General features: G+C 38.8%; 2 protein-coding genes across 3 annotated transcripts; both read right to left on the bottom strand.

Annotated features, from left to right (window-relative positions):
* Positions 1-477: 477 nt before the first annotated feature.
* On the bottom strand, positions 478-23,252 carry LOC122660435 (NAC domain-containing protein 17-like). Of its 2 annotated transcripts, XM_043855753.1 has the most exons (6): positions 23,217-23,252; positions 3,429-3,653; positions 2,766-3,043; positions 2,365-2,643; positions 1,325-1,865; positions 478-1,234 (listed from the first exon to the last, which is right to left on the bottom strand). In XM_043855753.1, the coding sequence occupies exons 2-6, from the start codon at positions 3,613-3,615 to the stop codon at positions 843-845; spliced, it is 1,677 nt and encodes a 558-aa protein (XP_043711688.1). In that variant the 5' UTR covers positions 3,616-3,653; positions 23,217-23,252; the 3' UTR covers positions 478-842. The 2 variants fall into 2 exon arrangements, with proteins under 2 accessions (XP_043711688.1, XP_043711683.1); XM_043855748.1 differs by lacking the exon at positions 23,217-23,252 and having other exon boundaries at positions 3,429-3,767.
* Positions 10,221-23,161, bottom strand: LOC122644161 (NAC domain-containing protein 17-like). Its single transcript, XM_043837778.1, has 5 exons — positions 22,975-23,161; positions 22,321-22,601; positions 21,921-22,199; positions 10,484-11,024; positions 10,221-10,389 (listed from the first exon to the last, which is right to left on the bottom strand). The coding sequence occupies exons 1-5, from the start codon at positions 23,159-23,161 to the stop codon at positions 10,283-10,285; spliced, it is 1,395 nt and encodes a 464-aa protein (XP_043693713.1). The 3' UTR covers positions 10,221-10,282.
* Positions 23,253-23,604: the final 352 nt, after the last annotated feature.

The following is a 23,604-nucleotide window of genomic DNA, read 5'->3' as shown; positions in this document are numbered from 1 at the left end:
CTTTTTAGGCCCCTCTGGAATTGCAGGCTATGCTCCATCCACCTCAGATAGGCCCAGCTCAAGTTCACCAAACATATCCCACCAGTAGACCATCCCGCCCGTACACCATATGTTCGTTGACAAATTCCTTGTTGCTGCACCATTAAATATTCTTTAATTGAACTTTCTGTCCTTTATCCTCATTCCATAAATGTCTGCAACAATGGTGAGATTCATAACAAATTGTATAACACTGGTCAATTATTTGGAATGGTACAGTTAAAAGCATAGGACCTTCTTGGGATACCTAACAGTTGGTACATTCTCCTTGAATAAGAACCAACCTGTATTCCCCATTCCAGTAGAAGAAGAGAAGAATGACAAAACTTGACCCATGGCTGATATATATTTTTCTCACTGAAATCTCCATAGTAGAAGTTCAGTGCATGTAAAGATTGTAGAAAAAAACAAAATACTGATAAACAAGGAACACAATAAGACGGAAATAGTAAAACAAATGCGATGCTTACCACCTGTAATTCTCCTTTTTCTACTCAGAATTTCAGATACAAGCAGACTAACACATTCTTCTGAGAACATTTCTTTTCCTTTTTTTTCCCATTGGAAACAACCAAACCCTACCTCAGAGGTACAAATTTGTGGTTTTCCTAAGAAGCAAGCAGCTTCCTTCCCTGGTCAAAGTTAAAGGAGGCAAACTAGTTGCTGAACCAACACAATCATTTTGTTTGAACTCAACTCTATGTTCAAATACTTTATTTTCAGACCTTATGCACTTGGGTTTTCTTATCCTCCAGTAAAGAACCCCTGGAAAGAGACAAGAAACTTCCCCTTTCTTTACATATTTACGATGGGACGAACCTCCCAAAGAAAGTCGAGAAGATTTTCACAGCTACACTAAGCATCAACACCAATAACACAGCTGTTCTCATCTTCCCAAGGAATGAAAGGAAGCCGAAAATCCTACTTGTCCTCCTTACAATGGATGTGCCCTCTCCTGCAGACGCAGCAACCATGCTACCGGGATTGATTCGCACCCTACCAAAGCTCGACATTCGATCAAAAGCCCGATTTATCAAAGCACTCTCTGAGGCAGATGCAGGAGTAGTTGGTATTGATTCCAAAAGGCCCCAGAGTTTAGAACTGATCCATGAATCTTGAGGTTGTGCCTCATTGCCAACTTGATTCTGTCTTGCTTCAAGAAGAATGTTTGTAGAACTACCGGCATATACAAAACCTACACATGATGGGTACATCACGATACCCAATATTAGCAAAAGTGACAGCTACAAAAGCATTGATATTGAAGACATGTTGATAGATGTACCTGAAATTGGTTGTGCAACAACCACCTCATCGGATCCAGGTGATGCAAATATGCTGGATCTCTGCTCATGTGTCCAAAGCTCACTGCTTACGTTATTTGTATCATCTGTGTGGGATGACAGCAGATAATTTGACTGGCTTGCCATGTCACCAGGGAGTGTCCCATGTCCCAAGTCCTTGAGAAACATTGCAGCATCAAAGTAAAGGTCAGGTTCATCCCATTCAATCATTTTCTGAAGATTCAAGGTCTCACTGGCATTCCCCATTTCTGGAAAGCTAGGTTCTGGATCCAAGAGATCATTAATTTCTAGGAAATCCTCCACCACTGCATACGGATCCTGTTCAGAAATAGCGGGGGCAGATGTGACCTCGGATGCGTCACATGAATACATATTAGAAGTAGCTGACAGCGTGACCTCAAAGCTAGCCTGTGCAACAGAATGCTGACCACCAGGATGCAAAACTATTCTTGGTTCAATAGAGATGGCTTCACCAAATGATGGGTCAACCATAGTACTCAGGGCTTCTTCTTCACTTCCAACCTGCACCAACAAACAAATGCAAATTAACTATTTTTATGATCTACAATAAAAACCACATTACCATTTGAAAAACAAGAAGGCTAACAAAAATATTGGCACATGATATGTTCAAGCAAGGAAGCCCTTTTCAACCACACTTATTCTAAGGGTTAAATTAAGTTCCCTTTTGCACCCAGTAAAAAGCAGTATTTCAGTAAAATTAATGAACCACAATCATCTTAATAATAGAAGAGTTTGTAATCACAAAATCTCAGATTTTCTCTCTTAAGCCAGCAGAAGAAAACATTGTAAAAAGTGAGTGAAAAAGAAAGGCACCAATTAGTACCTTGAAATTTTAATGGCCCGAGACTCACTCATGGGGTCAGGTCATGTTCAAGTAGTACACTTTTCTTAAACTGTTTGCTCTACAACAAGAGTAACAGAAAGAGAAGATCCAAGGTACACAAATGTAATAAGCACACACCACATTTGGCATTGGAAGACTTGTGACTTGAACTACCTGGTGTAAACCGTGACTGAATTCATTGATTCGCGGCTGATCAACTATGAGGTCATCAACAATTTGCCCAAAAATTTCTTCCATATCATTCTCTGGCGGCTGGCTTTGGTGATAAACTAAGCATCTATCAGCAGGAGGGACAGCATTAATCGGCTGCACTGCATCAACAGGGTCATCCTCGTCTGCCCATTCCTCTTCCCTGAATGTTGCCCCATACTGCTCACCATTTTTGGGACCAGGGCCACTCTTCTTGTAAACCTTATAAAGTACATAGGGATCCTGAAAACAGAAGACAGAAATGAAAGTTTAAGAACATGAAGATGTGAAAACTACGGAGACACGACCAAATTAAATTGGGGGTTGGGGAACACTATTTAAAACACGCTACTGTTTCTGCACACCTGCGGGGTCGGGCATCTCCTAAGCTCCTCTTCGGCCATGGTGTACTCATGCATCACCCAGTCGGTGCGTTCACCACTAGGAGCACGACCTTTGTAGAAAACAAGCGTCTTCTTCACCCCAACTGTGCGATTATTCCAAGTGACATTGCGGTCCTTGCCAGTTGCCTTCCAGTACCCCTGCCTTGTCGCTCTATTCACTCTACCCCCATTTGGATACCTCCTATCTCTATGGCTGAAGAAGAACCACTGCCTATCTCCTGTCTTCAACACCGATTGACCTACAATAATCAGAGAAAACAGTTGATCAGCCATAAGTGTAAATTGAATCCAGGAAAAGCTCAGAACCAACACAGAAAAGCAGAGCATGAAAAAAATATATATACATACATACATACATAAAAGAAAGATTGCTAAACCCGATACATATTCTACCACTAATGATGAGAATCGAGGATTTTTCGAACTAAACGATTATAAAGAACAAAAGGAATAGAGAGAAACTTAAAGCTGTGATCAATCTGATCCATTTTTATTTAAGGTCAAATCAATAGGCTCAGCAAACTAATCTTCATATGATCAAGACAGAAAGTATAAGTAGATGCTGAGACAGAAGAAAGAAACTGAGATTTCTAAAGGAAATAAAGGGAAGGGAAAGAGAAATACCAGGCAATTCTTCAGGATCCCTCTTGTAAACGTCAAGCTCTCCAATGACGTTGTCTTTTAGGCGACGGCCACAGATTTTCCTCTTCAGATAGTAGAGTACTAATTCGTCATCGTTGGGATGAAATCGGAATCCAGGAGGCCATTTAATCTCCCCAAAATCGTCATTAGAGGTATTTTTCACCTTCATTTCTCTAGATCTGCAACCCTACTTCACCACTAACTGCACTCAAAAAACCCGATAACCAGATGAAGTAGAATCAACACGAGAAATCAAACTCAGGATCTCAGGAGAGTTTCTTCCATCTCTCCAATAATAATTAGAACCGAAGAACCCCCTCACATCATTTCTTGATAAAAAAAAGCAGCCTAGATAACTTCAACTTTCCCCTTCTGCAAAATCCCTAAAAATTTCCTGATCAAATCGAATTGGAAGATAGAATCGAAGCCCTAAAATAGAGAGCCGAGGGTCGAGAGCAATGGTTGGTCAAAGCCCAGAGAGGTAGGAAGGGAGGAAAAATTGGGCTGGGCTGCAACTCCAAGGAAGTTTCCTCGCCTATCGACGAGCAAGAGCTTTAAAATAGGGAAAATATCTACTAATCCTTATCTTTCATTTATTACTTAAATTTTTAAAATTTGTTTTGCATGAAAGCGTAGTCTCACAAATCACACACCAAACCCAAAAAATTAACCGACTTTTAGAACCGTAGAATGACGAATATGAACAAACATATACCACACTCACACACCCCATGTGGTACTTAAGGGGTGTACTTAAATTTTCATTTTTGATTCTGGATGAAAACAAAATTTCACCTTTCTTTTCCACTGCTAATTCCAAAACCCTAAATTACCCTTATTCCCCTCCCCTTCTTTTCCCATTGTCCCACAACCTCCTCCGGCGGCACCCCTTTCCTATAGGTACCCTCCAACAAACCCCAACCCTCCCTCCCACCTAGGGGTGTCAATTGGTCTCGTTCCTTAACAGTTCCGGTCATAAATAGTTCAAGACCATAACCAAACCAATAAGTTAATCGATTTCCAATCTGAGATCCATGACCGTTAACTAACGAGTGAGCTAGTTCAAATTCCTAAACGGTTCCAAGTAGTCCAAACCAAAAAAAAATAAAAATAAAAATTCTCTAACTCATGCTACATACATTCAATGATGTTATTACAATAATGCAACCGACTTATCATTTTTTCCCCTCAAATAACAGAAGTAGTCCATAACTCCATATTGCCTCATGTTTTGTATTCAATTAACCCTCTTACTCCCACCGCACTCCTACCTCTGTCCTCGGCCACCTCTCACCCCTACCCATCTTCAACCCTACCCCACTATGTTGAATTCATTGGCCTGGAAATAAAACACAACAAAAAACAAAACCTAGCAACGCTAACAAAAAGTTTCCATGATGGCTTTGAGTATTTGGATTTGTAGAACCCCATACTTGGTCGCCTCCCCCCCTCTCTTTCTATTATTTTTCCTGTGATTGTTTTGAATCGTCTGAGAGTGTATCCATGGAATTCGAAGCTGCAAAGAATTGAGAGGGCAATGAGATCCAGTGCAAAGGAATTGGGATACTCTCACGACCGACCAGGGTTGGGGATTTTTATCTCCTCCAATTCCCTGCCCGGCTCAATTCCTAGTTTTTCTAACATGGGGGTTTGGAATGACCACCTTACCCCTGCCCGAACACTCTGCATGGGTGAGGTCCACCACCCCCTATTAGAGGAACTAGGAAACTGGGCCGGACAGGAAACTAGAGGAGATAATTTTCACCAGGGTTGGACTGTTGTCTATGATGGCACTGCATCTGTTGTTGTTGTTGCAGAGTACCATTCGCTGCACCTATTGAACTTAGAGAGTGAGCACTGGTGGGGTTGCAACGGGCAGGGGCGGTTGGAGGACGAGTTGTAGCCGTGTTCGCAATCAACCCACATGACGGACACAAGTGGAATCTTCTTATTGATACTGGTGAGTAATTGTAGTGTGGGAGAATCTTTTGAGACTGGAAGGGCAAAGAGCGATGGGGTGGAAGCACTGTTTCGCATAGGACAGTGAAACAAGGAGTAGAAGAAGAAGAAGCAGAGTAGATAAGAGCAAGAAATAGAGAGAGAGAGAGAGAGAAGAGCCATGGTTGGTTAATTAAAGTGTAATTGGATTTGTAGTTTGTAATTTGGACTTTGGTAGAGAGGGAGAGATGAGAGGAGAGAGAAGAGTGATTATTTGCTGGAAGGCCACACCTTTTATAGTTGCGTTTCAATCCTTTAAAACTCCAAGAGTCGTTTTGAATTTTTGTTTGGTTTTGTAATGCAGGCTTGTCTGCATTGGGATACAACGGACTCGCTGCTGGAAACTCCGTTTTATCATTTCTATAATGTCAGGCTTCCAAGCATGCTAGGGAATACAAGATTCGATTATGTCCACTCTCTTTTATCTCTTTCTACAATGTCAACGATGTCAACTCGGGTGAACTTTGACCTTTAATTTTTAGGAGAGAGAGAGAGAAAAAAAAAAAAAGAAGGAAAAAAATTTGTAAAGGCAGGATGTTCCCAGCAGTCAGGCTAGCTAGCAGTCAAGGAAATGGTATAGTTCACTTTTCCTTTGGATTGACAAATAACCTCCTAGGTTTTAACATTTTCTAAAATATTTTTTAAAATTTCATTTCCTCCGCTGCCAGCCTTGTAACAGCAACTTTTTGTCCGAGAGGAGTGAGAGGGTTACATTTCCTTTTATGCCGGAGAGAAAGTGTGGCGAAGTTAGAGGAAGGCTACATTTCCTTCTATGCGTTAAAGTTAGAGTGCAGGAGTCGTATAGTAAGAGGAGATGGTAGGGGTAATTTAGGGATTTTCAATTAGAAGGAGAAGAAAAAAACAGTGAACATATTTTTTTAGGGGAATTTGAATAGATATAGAATAAGAATAGGGGAGTGATTGAAATTTTCCCTTTAAAGAGTATGATTTTGTCGATAATTATTACGAATCAGGTCCCTTTTCATGTGAACACCTGTTTGGTCAATTGGTCCAGTAGCTTGCCAGTAAAGTGTGCATGCCCCTACCCTAGGAGGTCTCAGGATCAACTCTCCTGTTACACATTTGTGGCAGAACAGCACCCCTTTAATAGTTGGCTTTTTGAAATTTCCACATGATCTCTGTCTAAATATGATGAGGTATGTGTTTGATTCTTTTCACGAACCACAATTTGTAACTAATTAAGCACAGGAGAACATCATCAATGGCTGCAGAGGTCGAGGAGCTGAAACCCAAGCACAGAATATGGAACCTGAAGATGAGAATGCTGAGTCAACAAGTCTGAAGCCCAAGAGACAAGTGCGAAAACCTGATTGGTTCTTAACCTATCGTTCAGAGCCTTCAATGCCAGACTTAAACAGATTAACTACATGGCTATCAGATGAAATACATAAAACTTCACCATGAAAAAAAGGAGTTATAAACAAAAACCAAAAGAGAGAAGAACCATGGCCACACAGCTGTTTCAAAGCGCGAGAATCAGTCCAAACTACCTTAACTGAGAACCCCAACCTGGCTGCCGCAAAGAGACCTTGAAAGAGACCCTTCTTCATTAGATTTTCACAACTTTTGGATTATCTGATCATGTTTTTTTTTTTAAAAAAAACTTTTTTTCTCAGCTAGTTTTACTGATTTCCTCCACTGTTTGCCATTCTTTCTGATTAGATTTTCCTATAATGGTTTGGAAATAAGAAAAAAGAAGAAAGAGAAGGGAATATTCAACTCAAAGTTTTTCCTTTTTCAAATAATAATCAGTGTGACTTGATTTGGAGTTTTAATGTTTTACAAGGTAATAAGTGTTGTTTATACTGATTCATGAGGGACCAACTTAATTTTGCATTTGATACATAACTTGCATCATCCTACACTATAATATGGTATGATTCTTTTAAATGTTGAATTTTTATTAGCTTTTGTTGGACTTTTAAGAGTTCAATAGAGTTGTTTCAAAACTTTTATGGTTTTTTATTGTGTGGGGGGTTGTTTCTTTTGAGAAAAGACATACTTCATCTTCGTTTTTGGAATCAGCATTGTCCATTCAAGGAAGACATGACCTGTGTTTTTTGGTAGGCAGGGGAATAAGTTTTCAATCCAGTTGTTAACAGAATATCTCAGTGAAATCTCATTAAGGTTTGAAATTTTGGTTTCAACCTAAACCTGCAGTGTTTTGGCTGATGGATTTGACAGTGCATTTTAATGGTCAAATGACCATATTTTGGCATGAAACCTCAAGAAAACTCTAATTAAGCGCCTCTTAAACATAATAAAATCTTTAGATTGTTAAAAAACACACTCAAAATGCTTGTTTAATCTCATACCTAGGTTGATAGTGTATGGCATAACCTATGTGATGTAGTTACACACTGGATAAATTAGGATTTGTTCTATTTGTAATTTTTTTTTTAATTCCTTTGATAGAGTCGTAAGCGTTATGGAGTTTGATTCAAACTCTACCTCAATTATAGAATCTGCATATGTTTGGTTTCTTGTTCACAAATCTTTAAATAGATGCATATAGAACATCGTTTGACAGATTATTGGACTTGAATTTGACGATTTCATGAGTACTGATTTATCCTCTTAATCGATTCAGACTAGGGTCCCTCCTCCCAGGTTTGATCTTATCTAATTCTTCTTCTCATATTTTTTTTAACCATGTTGATAATGTGTTTTGGTCAGTAACTGTAACCCTCAGTAACTGAGTCGAAAGTCCTTCGAATCTGATCATCTGAGTTTGAATTTTGATGGGCTGTTCTTGCCTAGGAACTGATTTTAACTGACTGGTTTGGGTTCCAATCGATCTTTTTACTGTGAGATCAAGCACAAAGTTTGGATCTGATTTCTGTTCTACTGCCAGATCTGAATTGCAGGGTTTTTCCTTTGATCTTCGACCACTAATTGGACTGGTGCTTAGTTGGAATCAGCAAAGTCCTTATGTTGTTGGTCTCCTTGGAAATTTCAGGTCAATGAGAGGCCCTACAAGTGAGTTCACTCACTTTGAAACTGACTGATCCTTTACCCTAGCATATTCTATCATGAGGAAAAGAAAGAGTTCTCTTCTTATTTTTTGTTAAAAGGCACAAGTTCTGTTATTTCCATAAAGCCCCTCATGTCAATAGAGTTCTTGTATCTTATTCCCACTTCAATTTAATTCCCAGAAAATTCTTCTTCTTCTTCAAATTTTATCTACTGTTTTTCCCCAGTGCTCCTTTAATCCTTTCCAAAGGGACCTAATTGTGCTGAAAGTTAACAGAATTGCCACTCAACCATTACAAATCGAGCAAATAAAATTCAACGAAAACAACTAAAATATGCATACTAAACGAAGAAAACCATTGTTTGTAAAGTGTCAAAGTATTAAAGGTACACATACAAGTATACAAGTGTGACAACTATAAGTATACAACCAAGGTGAAACTCAAAAGACTGCTACTAAGCCGTTCCTCCAAGTTTTAGGAAGGCTCAAAAGATGAGGAAGACTGCTGCCGCCAATGAAACTTTTCCTCCGAATCTATCACAAAAAGGCATGTCATACCATGTTTGAAGAAACACTCAAAGTCCATCACAATAGCCTAATAGGGTCTCATCATCAAGATGCTATAAGTACCCAAGCTAGAATATAGATCATTGAATCGAGAAGAAGATGCAAATGTGAATCCACTGTAGCTGCTTGGTGACTGACCATCATGAACAATGGGGAATGAAGATGATGAAGAGGTATTCTAATCAGACCCTCCATACCCAACATTGGATGTCTCTGTGGGAAATGAGGTACACGTCACTGACTCGTGTGTCCCACCATATCCACTACTGATGCAGTTAGATCACCTAAATAGGCTTATTTTAGTGGAAATAAACATTGGGTTGGGTTATATATGTGTGGGGCTTTTAGTCTATGGGATTTTCAATGTAATAGACCACTTTAATGAGCCTAAGCTATGGGTATTAAGTATGCAAGCAAGATTGCATTTATTAAGACTTTTGGGTTGGTCCAATTAAACCAGTTCTATGTGGTTCAATTTATGTTGCCAATAATTGATATTAAGTGTTTTAATTGGGCTGGATTAGGATTCAATAAGTCCTCTCCTGTTTTAAGCCTGTTTCCATTAATTGGGCTGGATTAGGATTCTATAAGTCCTCTCCTGTTTTAAGCCTGGTTCCTTTATTACCCCTTGTGTGAGATCAAGGTTTAGGTTGGTGTTTGATCAAATCGAACCACCTTACAATGTAAAGCCTGGGTGTTTAAGTTCTGTTTGATCTTGCTATTCTTTCTTTCCTTCCTTATACTCAAGTACTGAGGTAATTAATTTCCTGCAATTCATCTTCTATTACATATTGTTCTGGTTCTGAAATTCTGGTTATAGTTGAGATTACATAACAGCTTTTTTAAGATTATGCAAACCAATCATAAAATTTGGCTGAAATTTTGATTGAATATCAATATCCCTAACTGGGAAATTAATTATATATATATATATATATATATATATATATATATATATATATATATATTTTGGTAGAAATTGGGGAATTATATCCAAATTTTAGATTATTCTGACCAGCCGATTGGCCGCTATTGTGAAATCTCTATTTTGCCCTCCATTCGAACCCTATCTGATATCAGATTTGCTGACCTGATTTAACTATTGATTATATGTTATTTTCATCTCTGAATCCATCAACCTATCTTTAACCATCAAACCCTAATTTTTGTCCCTAAATTTCTGTTTTACCCCTAACACTATTACCACTAGGAATATCCATAATTGCTGCTCTAACCATCCGATTTGAGGTCAGATTTTCAGCGAACATTCCTCTTTCTATTTGCTAAAACTGATCCAAGAATCTTGAGGTTCTCCCTCATTGCCAACTTGATTCTGTCTTGCTTCAATAGGAATGATTGTAGCACTACCTGCATATACAAAACCTACACATGATGGGTACATTAGGATACCCAGTATTAGCAAAAGTGACGGCTCCAAAAGCATTGGTATTGAACACTTGTTGATAGATAGATGTACCTGAACTTGGTGGTGCAAAAACCACCTGATCAGATTCAGATGATACAAATATGCTGGATCTCTGGTCATGTGTCCAAAGCTCACCGCTAACGTTATTTGTATCGTCTGTGTGGGATGACATCTGATAATTCAACTGGCTTGCCATGTCAACCTGGAGTGTGCCATGTCCCAAATCCTTAAGAAACATAACAGCATCAAAGTGAAGGTCAGGTTCATCCCATCCAATCATTTCCTGAAGATGTAAGTTCTCACCGGCATTCCCCATTTCTGGAAAGCTAGGTTCTGGATCCAAGAGATCATTAATTTCTAGGAAATCCTCCTCCACTGCATAATGATTGTGTTCAGAAATATTGGGGGCAGATGTGACCTTGGGAGCATCACATGAATACATATTAGAGGTAGCTGACAGTGTGACCTCAAAGCTAGCCTGTGCAACAGAATGCTGACCACCAGGATGCAAAACTAATCTTGGTTCAATAAAAACGGCTTCTCCAAGTGATGGGTCCACCATAGCACTCAGGGTTTCTTCTTTGCCTCCAACCTGCATCAACAAACAAACACAAATTAATCATTTATATGATCTATAATAAAAATCACATTACCATTTGAAAAATAAGAAGGCAAACAAAAAATTTAGCACATGCATATATTCAAACAAGGATGCCCTTTTCAATCACACTTGATTCCAAGGGTTAAATTAAGTCCCCTTTTACACCCAGTAAAAATCATTACTTCATTAGAATTAATGAACGACAATCATCTTATCTTAGTAATAGAAAAGTTTGTATTCACAATCTCAGATTTTCTCTCTTAAGCCAACAACAGAAGAAAACTTTGTAATAAGTGAGTGAAGAAGAAAGGTAGCAATTAGTACCTAGATAATTTTAATGGCCCGAGCCTAACTCATGGGGGTTAGGTCATGTTCAAGTGGTAAACTTTTCTTAACACTCTTTCCTCTACAACAAGAGTAACAGAAATAGAAGATCCAAAGTACACAAATGTAATAAACACACACCACATTTGGCAGTTGAACACTTGTGACTTGAACTACCTGTAAACTGTGAGTGAACTCATTGATTCGCAGTTGATCAACTGTGGGGTGATCCACGATTTGCCCAATAATGTCTTCTATATCAATCTCTGGCAGCTGGCCTTGGTCTAAAACTATGAAGCTATCAGCAGAAGGGATTACATTAATCGGCTGCACCGCATCAACAGGATCATCCTCATCAGCCCATTCCTCTTCTCTGAATGGTGCCCCATACTGCTCACCATTTTTGGGACCACGGCCACTCTTCTCGTAAACCTTATAAAGCACATAATCCTGAATACAGAAAACAAAAAGGAAAGTTAAAGAACATGAAGTTCTCAAAGCTATGGAGACAAGACTGAATTAAGTTGGGGATTAGGGAACCCTATTTAAATCAGGCTACTGTTGCTGCACACCTCCGTGGTCCGGCATCTCTTAAGCTCCTCTTCGGCTATTGTGTACTCATGCATCACCCAGTCCGTGCGTTCACCACTAGAAGCACGACCTTTATAGAAAACCAGCGTCTTCTTCACCCCAACTGTGCGATTATTCGAAGTGACCTCGCGGTTATTGCCAGTAACCTTCCAGTACCCATGCCTTGTCGCTCTATTCACTCTACCTCCATTTGGATACCTCATAACTCTATGGCTGAAGAAGAACCACTGCCTATCCCTTGTCCTCAACACCGATTGATCTACAATAATTTGGGAATACAGTCTCAGAACCAACACAGAGAAGCAGAGGAACAAAATTTAAAGATAAAAGAGAGATTGCTAAACTTGACACATATTCTAACACTAACGATGAAAATTGAGGATCTTTCCTTTCCTTTCCTACTAAAGGATTACAAAGAACAAAAGAAGTACAGTAAACTGTCAAATCAACAGGCTCAGCAATCTAATTTTCATATAGTATCAAGACTAGAAGTATATGTGGATGCTGAAATAAATAAAAGAAACTCAGATGTCTAAGGAAAAGAGAGGGAAGGGAGAGAGAAACACCTTGCAATTCTTCAGGATCCCACTTGTAAACGTCAAGCTCACCAATGAAGTTGCCTCTTATGCGAAGTTGACAGATTTTCCTTCAGAAAGTAGAGTACTAATTCTTCATCGCTGGGATGAAATCGGACTCCAGGAGGCAATTTAACATCTCCAATATCGTCATGAGAAGTATTTGACACCTTCATTTCTCTAGATCTCCACCCCTACTTCGCCATTAACTGCTCTCAAAAACCCGAAGACCAGATGAAGTTGAATGAAAACTTCGAAATCATACTCAGGATCTTAGGAGAGTTTAATCCATAAATCTCTCCAAAATAAATAAAAATCTTCTTCCATATATCTCTCCAAAATAAATAAAAATCAAAACATCCTGACATCATTTTTGGATAAGAAACCTAAAAAAGAACTTCAAACACTTTCCCCCCCCCGCAAGACACCTAAAATTACTGGTCTAGAAAAAGGAAGATAGAGTGGAAGTGGAAGCAATAAAGTAGCGGGCCGAGGGCTAAGACTCGAGAGTGAGAGCATTTTTGGATAAGAAACCTAAAAAAGAACTTCAAACACTTTCCCCCTCCGCAAGAAACCTAAAATTACTGGTCCAGAAAAAGGGCGACAGAGTGGAAGTGGAAGTGGAAGTGGAAGTGGAAGCAATAAAGTAGAGGGCCGAGGGCTAAGACTCGAGAGTGAGAGTGCAACTGAGTGAGGGAGTGAGAGAGTGAGGGAGTGAGAGAGTGATTAATTGGGCAGAGCCCAAAGAGGTAGGTAGGTCGCGAAGAGTAGTTGGGCTTGGCTCCGACTCGAAGCCGAAGGAAGTGTCCTCGCTTAACGATGAGAGAGTGACAGAGAGAGCTTTAAAAAAGCAAGGTATAAATTTGTCCAATAAAGTAAGAATCAGGTCCCTTTTCGTCATTTCACAATTTTATGATAGTTACGATTACGATTTACCACCTGATGGCATTGTCGTAAATTTACACACGATATATATGAGTCTCTTTCTCTCTCCTGTTTTCCTCTCTAGAAGCAGAGCGAAAACATCCAAGCTTAGCAGTATATATCCTGCATTTCATTCTCGCTGTGATCAAGGGAAGTTTGATTACCCAAAAAAAAAAAGATCAAGGGAAGTTTCTCTATTCATCAGACTTTGCGTTCCATGTTTCCTGATTGATTTGGAAATAAGAAAAAAGAAGAAAGAGAGGGAATATTCAACTAAAAGTTTTTCCATTTTTGAATAAGGGAGAATGTTCTCTGTACTGGAGGCGCAGACTGCGCTCAGACACATGGGGGTGGCACAATGATCACCCTCCCCCCCTTGAGTGGCAGGCCCATGTGTCTAGGCGCAGTCAGCGCTGCGGCACAGAGAACATGAGCCCTTTGAATAATAATCAGTGTGGTTTGATTTGGAGTTGTAAAAAGAGTTCTAATGTTTTACAAGGTAATACGTGTTTATAGTTTATACTGACTCATGAGAATGCGGCGGTGCACAACAATAATTTGGCCCATTCAGGGGGCGGGTGGTCATTTTACCCACCCATGCATCTGGGTCCATCCTGTGCCCAGTGCTGTTGGACTTTTAAGAGCTTAATAGAGTTGTTTCAAAATTTTAGCCCCGTTTGTTTAGAAGGGGACACTGTGTGGGTCATAGTTAGCAAAAACGGGAGTGCAAAAAAATGGAGTCTTAACTGTACGGGTTTTAAACGATAAAAAATTGCAAACGGATAGTCAAATAAAACAATAAAAAAAAATAGAGAATGGTAAAAAACGAAAAACAAACGGTACATATTTTAAACGTTTATATTTCAAAAAAAGGAACAAAAAAAAAAAGCACTATTCTCATATAAATTGAGTAATTTTTATATGAAATACATGCTTCAATGTTCAAAACAACTAGAACATCCAAAATTAATCCTTTGTAAGTTCTAAGACATGTCATCTAATATCATCTAATATCAATTCCCAATTCATACACCATAATGTCCAAAGTTGAGTAATTTGGTTTGGCTATGGTGTTGGTCATTGTTGTTAACATAGCCAACATACTCATGGAGTGATGCATGTTTAGTTGGAGTTGGGAGTCATCACTTTAGAAATCCTTTTCAATACATGCATCAATTTATAGTTCACTTTCGGGATCTATGCATTGACCTTGAGTTGGAGATGGTATCATGAGAAATGTAGCCCTTCGAGTTATCTTTACGTTGGTGAGAGAATTAAGTTGATCAGAGTTCGGGAGAGAGAAATATGATCAATTAAGCCATTGTGTAACAAGTTCAAGTTTTTTAAAAAAGCTAAAAAATGGGATGTGTTTTAAACTTTAAAACGGTAATGCTTGTTGTTTGCTGTTTAAGCATTTTTTCCCGAAATTTTAAACGCGTTTTGGCTAACAAAGGGTGGGATTGCTAAGGAGTGGGGAAGGTAACAGCCAGGAGACTCAAACTCGATATCTCCTAGTGAGCATGGGCATGAAGCGCACCACAGCTCACCAACTGCGCTAGGCAGTTGTTGTTGGGGTGGGATATTTGACATATGAGAAAAGAGAGAAGTGCATTCGTTGGGCGTTAAATTTAAGAGAGATGGAGGGTTGTGGATTACACCGAAGTTCCTGTAAATTTAAGGGATGTACCACTCCAAAACTGAAGTGCATTCGTTGGGCGTTAAATTTAAGAGAGAGATGGAGGGTTGTGGATTACACCGAAGTTCCTGTAAATTTAAGGGATGTACCACTCCAAAACTGAAAATGTTATTCAACATCTTTCCCTTCAAATAGGATCTACCATAGAACATTACCCACATCAAGAAGCCTCATTGAAATAAAAGTGCTAGAATTTCAACCCCAAGGGGTTAGCGCAACTGGCTTGGAGGGGACATGAGACTCCGCCTCAGGAAGCGAGGTCTCGTGATCAAACCTTTGCCGCTGCATAATTTCTTGGGACCACCCGCCTGAGGCTCACTAGAGTCCAAAAGCTCCCGGTTCGTACGTATCGAGCTCTCAACCCCGAACTGCACCACACTGCACTTTTAGGGAATTGGAGAGGATTTTAATCCCCAAATAATGCGTAAAAGGAATTCCAATAGGCCTCCTTCCTAAACTCATTAGGAAACCTTGAGGCATCCACGGCGCATTTAAGAAACATAATTGCAGATCACAGAACTTCTTGGATTCTTGGCCAACATTTCGAATCTCAATATCACACACTCCAAAAAAACAGCAATTTTCTGCCACTTATCGTCATGGGTAATTGGGGTAGTGGTGGAATAATTCTCAACACTAAAGCAGGTGAAAGAGGAATAGAAATCATGGCATTTCCGCATACGATTTCTGGGTTCAAGAGAGAGACATAATTTACTCTCAAGATCGGACCTGCAATGGCCGAGCTCGTCCACACTACGCGACAGCCACCTCTGTCGTTGGCTTGCTAACAGATAATTTACTCTTCTTCCTACTTTCAACGTACATGGATTCTCGAACTGAGAGTTCACCGGAGGATTCATTTAACAACTCGTCGATTGAGAGGGCTGCAACTCCATCACTAATTATCCTCGTAAATGGAAGTGAAAGGAGGGAGGAGATCAAGAAGGAAAATTGTAATCTTTTCTGGATTCTTGTTGTGAACAATCTTTGGGTCCCAGACGATGAATGAGTAGGGCTTGAGATTCTCGCTAGCTTGTTTCTGCTTCGCCATCTTCTATTTCCCATCTGAACATCTTCTAAGAGGAATGAAGCTTCGGAATACACCTGCGCTCCAAAACTGCAGAAGAAGACGACGAAGAGCAAATTTACGACCGTTGCTCACTTCCCCTCAAGCTCCCGCAAGAGTCCACAAAACCGATGGGTCTTTGAGAGAGAGTTTAGTAGGTTTCGGAGAAAATAGGACACCTTTCCCACCCCCTTTAATTTAATCTCACCCATCAAAACCCCCGACAAACAAACGGGGTCTTACAGTTTTTTATAGTTTGTCTAGGGTTGTTTCTTTTGAGAAAATACATACTTTTCAGGAAAATTCTAATTAAGCATATCTAAATATAATAATTTGGATAAATTACACGTCATCCCTGAAACTCAGATCACCCCTTGGTTTTAAAAAAACTCAAATCAGTCCCCTTTACAATAACGGTGTTAGTCTGCTGTTAGTTATTGGTGTGAAATGACTATTTCACCGTTATATTAAAATATTATAATTAAATTTACAATATTACTCTTCATCTTCAACATTGATCAAGGGTAATTTAAGAATTTAAATTTATTTAACTAGCTGACATCATCACTTAACAACATAAAACTAACCGTAGAGACTAATTTGTCATATTGGGGTCTAAACCAAAAGATGATTTGAGTTTTTTCAAAAACCAAGGGGTCATCTGAGTTACGTTTGAAAACCAGGAGTGATGTGTAATTTACCTTAACAAATTTTTTTAGCCTATTAAAAGACACTTAAAATGTTAGTTCGGTCATTTACAACGTTTTGGCTGATGGATTTGATAAGACATTTCAATAGTCAAATGGTCATAATTTGGCTCAAAACTTATAGGAAAACCCTAATTAAGCATATCTAAGCATAATAAAATTTTTAGACTATTAAAAGACACTCAAAATGTTAGTTTGGTAATGTATGACGTACCTTGCTATTCTTAAATATTACCTATGTGATGCAGTTACGCACTGAATAAATAAGTAGTTTTATTTGTAATTTTTTTTTAATTCCTTTGATAGAGTCTAGGATATGGGTTGTGGAGTTTGATTCAAACTCTGCTTCAGTTATACAATATGAATATGTTTGGTTTCTTGTTTAAAAATCTTTAAATAAATCATATAGTCCTTTGTTTGACTGGTTATTGGATTTGATATGATTTGAATTAGATGATTGGGCTCACCTGCTGGTTGCCTGTCGTGGGTACTGATTTCTCCTCTTCATAGATTCAGACCAGGGTCCCTCCTCCCAGATTTGATCTTTTCTATTCTTCCTTCTTTGTTATTCTTTTATTCTCTGGTTTTTTTAACCATGGATACTCTGCTTTGGCCTTTTGGGTTGTGATTGTAACCCTCAGAAACTGAGATAAAACTTGAAAGTCCTTTGATTCTGACCCTCTGATTTGTTGAATTTTGGAAAACTGGTTCTTACCTAGGAACGAACCGATTTTAACTGATCGGTTTGGATTCCAAGCGATCTTTTTACTGTGAGATCAACCACAAAGTTTAAATATAGTTTCTGTTCTACTGCCAGATCTGAGTTGCAAGGTTTTTCCTTTGATATTCGACCTCTAATTGGAGTGGTGCATAGTTGGTATCAGCAAGTCCTTGAGTTGTTGGTCTGCTCGGAAGCTTCAGGTCAATTAGAGGCCTGACGTGTAAGAAAACCGACTGGTCATTTGCCCAAGCGGTTTCGATCATGAGGAAGAGGAAGAGTTCTCTTCTTCTTATTTTTTGTTAAAGGCACAACTTCTATTATTTCCATAAAACCCCCTCATGTCAAATGATTTCCTGCATCTTACTTCCGCTTCAATTTAATTTCCAAAAAATCCCTCTTCCTCAAATTTAATTTACTGTTTTTCCCCAGACTCCTTTAATCCTTTCCAAAGGGTCCTATTTGTGCTGAAAGTTTATGGAATTGCCACTCAACCATTAATTTGAGATATCTATCATTCTTATTTGCGACCTATAATTTAAGTTATTTTACCCGGAAGCATCATTGTGTTACACATAATTGCTACTAGAACAAATTAAATTCAATGAAAACAACAAAAATATGCATTATAAATGAAGAAAAACCATTGGTCAAATGTCAAAGTATTACAAGTACACATACAAGTATACAAGTGTACAAGTGTACAAGTGTGATAACTATAGTGTACAACCAAGGTGAAACTCAAAAGACTCATACAAAGCCATTCCTCCAACTCTATGACAGTAACACAGAGTTTCAGGAAGGCTTGAAAGATGAGGAAGATTGCTGCCACCAATGAAAATTTTCCTCCAAATCTACCACAAAAGAGGCATGTCATACTATGTCTGAAGAAACACTCTTAAGTCCATCACAATAGCTTGATAGGTCTCATCATGAAGATACTTAGGTACCCAAACCTAGTATATAGATCATCCAGTCAGGGAAAATGATGCAAATGTGAACCAACTTTAGCTGTTTGGTGAACCGAGCGGATATGTTTGTTTGGGGCCTAGGTATGACAAGATGTTATCCAAAAAGATGACACCCTGTGGTTGACCATCATGAGCAATGGGGAATGAAGATTATGAAGAGGTATTCTAATCAGACTCTGCATACTCATCATTGGATGTCTCTGTGGGAAATGAGGATGCACGCCACTAACCTATGTGTCCACCATATCCACTACTCCTGATGCAGTTAGATCATCCAAATAGGTTTATTTTAATGAAAATAAGTCTTGGGTTGAGTTATATATCTGTTGGGCCTTTGATCCATAGGATTTTCAATGTAATAGACCACTTTAATGAACATAAACTGTAGGTATTAAGACTGTATACATGATTACTTTTATTAAAACTTAACTTATTATACTTAATTTATTTTTAAGTTGTTTTGGGCTACACGTTCCACAACACACCACACATGCAACAAAGGAACAAACAACGAAAGAATCACACAAGTATATGAGTTTTGATCCAAATCAAAAAGATTTTCTTACTTAAGAAACGAATAAAAAAAAAAAATAATGATAAAGATAAAGATTAGGATTCATACATTCAGGAGTTACCTGTAACTAAGAATCAAATGGGACTGACTCAGGCAAAGCACAATTAGTGAATAACCAAAGCTTAAATTATACAAAACAAAACATAAGCACACTGTGAGCTTCTAGAACTGAAGCTCTGATACCAACATATACACTATTACAAAATGGATCAAATAACCAACAAAAAACAAAACCTAAAACAAAGTAGAGAAGCAGTAAATACAAGATGGTTTTCCTGTTTTCGGCACAGGAAATAGAATGACTGTATGACAATATTACACAGAATGACTGTTTGACAATATTACAAAAACTAAGTAACCATAAATAGTTGTTTACTATTCATATACTGCTCCAATAGTCACCATGAACAGTACTTGAATAGTATCTGCTGACAATAGTAATCATGAATAGTTGTTTACTATTCATATACTGTGTCCTGTCGGTTGCTGATGCTATAGTTCTGCTTACAGTGGTTGCCATAAACAGTAACTTGAATAGTATCTGCTGACAATAGTAACCATGAATAGTTGTGTACTATTCATATAGTGTCCTGTCGAATAGTTGTGTACTATTCATATACAGTGTGGTTGCTGATGCTACAGTGGTCGCCATAAACAGTACTTGACTAGTATCTGCTGACAATAGTAACCATGAATAGTTGTGTACTATTCATATACATGTCCTGTTGAATAGTTGTGTACTATTCATATACAGTCCTGTCGGTTGCTGATGCTACACTGGTCGTCATAAACAGTAACTTGACTAGTATCTGCTAACAATAGTAACCATGAATAGTTGTGTACTATTCATTTGTGGATTACGAGGGTCTCAGAACGAATTTTGTTTTGTCGTTCTGTGGTGGGTCCTTCACATGGGTTGTCATGTGAATGTACTAAAAAGATCAATTGAACCGGTCCGGTGGTTCAACTTTTTAGTTGGGCTGGATTAGGTTCTATAAGAACTGTCCTGTTTTGAGTCACTTTACTAGTCAAAGTTACTGTTGTTGCTGTCTTCTCCATTGAAGAATCCTTCGGCTTTGATCAAGGAACCCCTTATACATGATATTGGAATTTGATCCAATCGAACACCGCTCAGGTGTTTAATTTCTGTTTGTTCTTGCAATTCTATCTTGCTTCCTTCCATCGACTCAAGTACCCATGTAACTAATTCTTGCAATTCATCTAGTAACTACTGTTGTAGTTCTGTAATTCCGATTCTAGTTGAGATTCATAAGTAGTACTTTCCTTTTTGAGATTAAGCAAAGCAACTGTCAGATTTGGCTGAAATTTTGATCGAATCTCAAGAACCCTAATTGGGATACTCGATCCAAATTTTAGACTATTCTGACCATCGATTGGCTGCTACTCTTTAACCTTCAAACCCTAATTTCTGTCTCTAAATTACTGTTTTACTCCTAATCCTATCACTACTAGGAATCACCCATAATTGCTGATCTAACCATCTGATCAGCAAACACTCCTCTTCCTATTTGTTAGAACTGATGCAAGAATCATGAGGTTCTTCCTCATGGCCACCTTGATTCTGTATTGCTTCAACAGGAATGTTTGTAGCACTACCAGCATATACAAAACCTACACATGATGGGTACATTAGGATACCCAGTATTAGCAAAAGCGACGGTTACAAAAGCATTGATATTGAACACCTGTTGATAGATAGATGTACCTGAACTTGGTGGCGCAACAACCACCTGATCAGATTCAGATGATGCAAAGGAACTCTGCCCATGTGTCCAAAGCTCACCGCTAACGTTATTTGTATCATCTGTGTGGGATGACATCTGATAATTCAACTGGCTTGCCATGTCAACCTGGGGTGTGCCATATCCCAAATCCTTAAGAAACATCACAGCATCAAAGTAAAGGTCAGATTCATCCCATCCAATCCTTTCCTGAGGATGTAAGTTCTCACTGGCATTGCCAATTCCTGTAAAGCTAGGTTCTGAATCCGAGAGATCATTCATTTCAATGAAATCGTCTCCCAGTGGATAAGGATTCTGTTCAGATATATTGGAGGCAGATGTGACCTTGGGAGCGTCACATGAATACATATTGGAGGTAGCTGATAGTGTGACCTCAAGGCTAGCCTGTGCAACATAATGCTGACCACCAGGAAGCAAAACTATTCCTGATTCAATAGAAATGGCTTCTCCATGTAATGGGTCCACCATAGAATTCAGGGTTACTTCTTTACCACCAACCTGCATCAGCAAACAAATGCAAATTAATCATTTTTTTGATCTACAATAAAACCACATTACCATTTGAAAATAAGAAGGGTAACAAAAATTTTAGCACATGCATATGTTCAAGCAAGGATTGCCCTTTTCAGCCACGCTTGATTCCAAGGGTTAATTTAAGTTCCCTTTTGCACCCAGCGAAAAGCAGTATTTTAGTAGGAGTAATGAACCACAATCATCTTAGTAATAGAAAAGTTTGTATTCACAATCTCAGATTTTCTCTCTTAAAGCCAACAACAGAAAACTTTGTAACAAGTAGTGAAAAAGAAAGGTACCAATTAGTACCTTGATGAGTTTAATGGCCCGAGCCTAACTTATGGGGGTTAGGTCATGTTCAAGTAGTACACTTTTCTTAAAGTGTTTGCTCTACAACAACAGAAACAGAAATAGAAGATCTAAAGTACACAAATGTAATAAGAACACTACTGTGACTTGAACTACCTGTTGTAAAGCGTGAGTGACTTCATTAATTCGCGGTTGATCAACTGTAGAGTGATCCACCATTTGCCCAATACTCTCTTCTATATCAATCTCTGGCAGCTGACCTTGGTCTAAAACTATGAAGCTATCAGCAGAGGGGATTACATTAATCGGCTGCACTGCATCAACAGGGTCATCCTCATCAGTCCAATCCTCTTCTCTGAATGGTGCCCCATACCGCTCACCATTTTTGGGACCGCGGCCACTCTTCTTGTAAACCTTATAAAGCACATACGGATCCTGAAAACAGAAGACAAAAAGGAACGTTTAAGAAAATGAAGTTCTCAGACTATGGAGACAAGACTAAATTAAATTGGGGTTTGGGGAACCCTATTTAAAACAGGCTACTGTTGCTGCACACCTGCGTAGCCGTCGGGCATCTCTTAAGCTCCTCTTCGGCTATTGTGTACTCATTCATCATCCAGTTCGTGCGTTCACCACTAGAAGCACGACCTTTGTAGAAAACCAGACTCTTCTTCACCCCAACTGTGCGATTATTATAAGTGACATCGCGGTTATTGCCAGTAACCTTCCAGTAACCATGCTTTGTCTTTCTACTCTTTCGATCTCCATTTCGATGCCTCCTAACTCTATGGCTGAAGAAGAACCACTGCCTATCCCCTGTCTTCGACACCGATTTACCTACAATAATTTGGGAATTCAGTTGATTAGCCATGGTGTAAATAGAATCCAGAAATATCTCAGAACCAACACAGAGAAGTGGAGGAACAAAATTTAAAGATAAAATAGAGATTACTAAACTTGACACATATTCTAACACTAATGATGACAATTGAGGATCTTTCTTTTCCTACTAAAGGATTACCAAGAACAAAAGAAGTACAGATAAAACTTAATGATGTGATCAATTTTATCCATTGTTTAATTGTCAAATCAACAGGCTCAGCAGTCTAACCTTCATATAGTATCAAGACTAGAAGAATATGTGGTTGCTGAAATAAATAAAAGAAACTCAGATTTCTAAGGAAAAGAGAGGGAAGGGAGAGAGAAATACTAGGCAATTCTTCAGGATCCCAGTTGTAGACGTCAAGCACACCAATAAAGTTGCCTCTTAGGCGACGGCGACAGATTTTCCTCTTCAGAAAGTAGACTACTAAAACATCATCGTCGGGATCGAATAGGATTCCAGGAGGCAATTTAGCATCTCCAAAATCGTCATGAGAAGTATTTGACACCTCCATTTCTCTAGATCTGCATCCGTACTTCACCACTAACTGCTCTCAAACACCCGAAGACCAGATGAAGTTGAATCAACACTTCAAAATCATACTCAGGATCTCAGGAGAGTTTCTTCCATGTATCTCTCCAAAATAAATAAAAATCAGAACCGAAGAAGCTCCTCACACCATTTCTGGATGAGAAACCTAAAGAACTTCAACCACTGATCTAGAAAAGGAAGCTAGAGTGGAAGTGGAAGCCCTAAAGTAGAGGGCCGAAGACTAAAGACTCGAGTGTGAGAGTGGGAGACTGAGAGAGCAATCAATTGGACAAAGACCACAAAGGTAGGTAGGGCGGGAAGACTAGTTAGGCTTGGCTCCGACTCGAAGGAAGATTCCTCGCTTAACGATAAGAGAGACAAGGGAGTGCTTTAAAATGAAGCAAAGTATAAATTTGTTAATAAATT

Source organism: Telopea speciosissima, chromosome 1 (genome assembly GCF_018873765.1).
Source record: "Telopea speciosissima isolate NSW1024214 ecotype Mountain lineage chromosome 1, Tspe_v1, whole genome shotgun sequence".
Taxonomy (NCBI): domain Eukaryota; kingdom Viridiplantae; phylum Streptophyta; class Magnoliopsida; order Proteales; family Proteaceae; genus Telopea; species Telopea speciosissima.
This window is presented reverse-complemented; position numbering and strand designations above follow the sequence as displayed.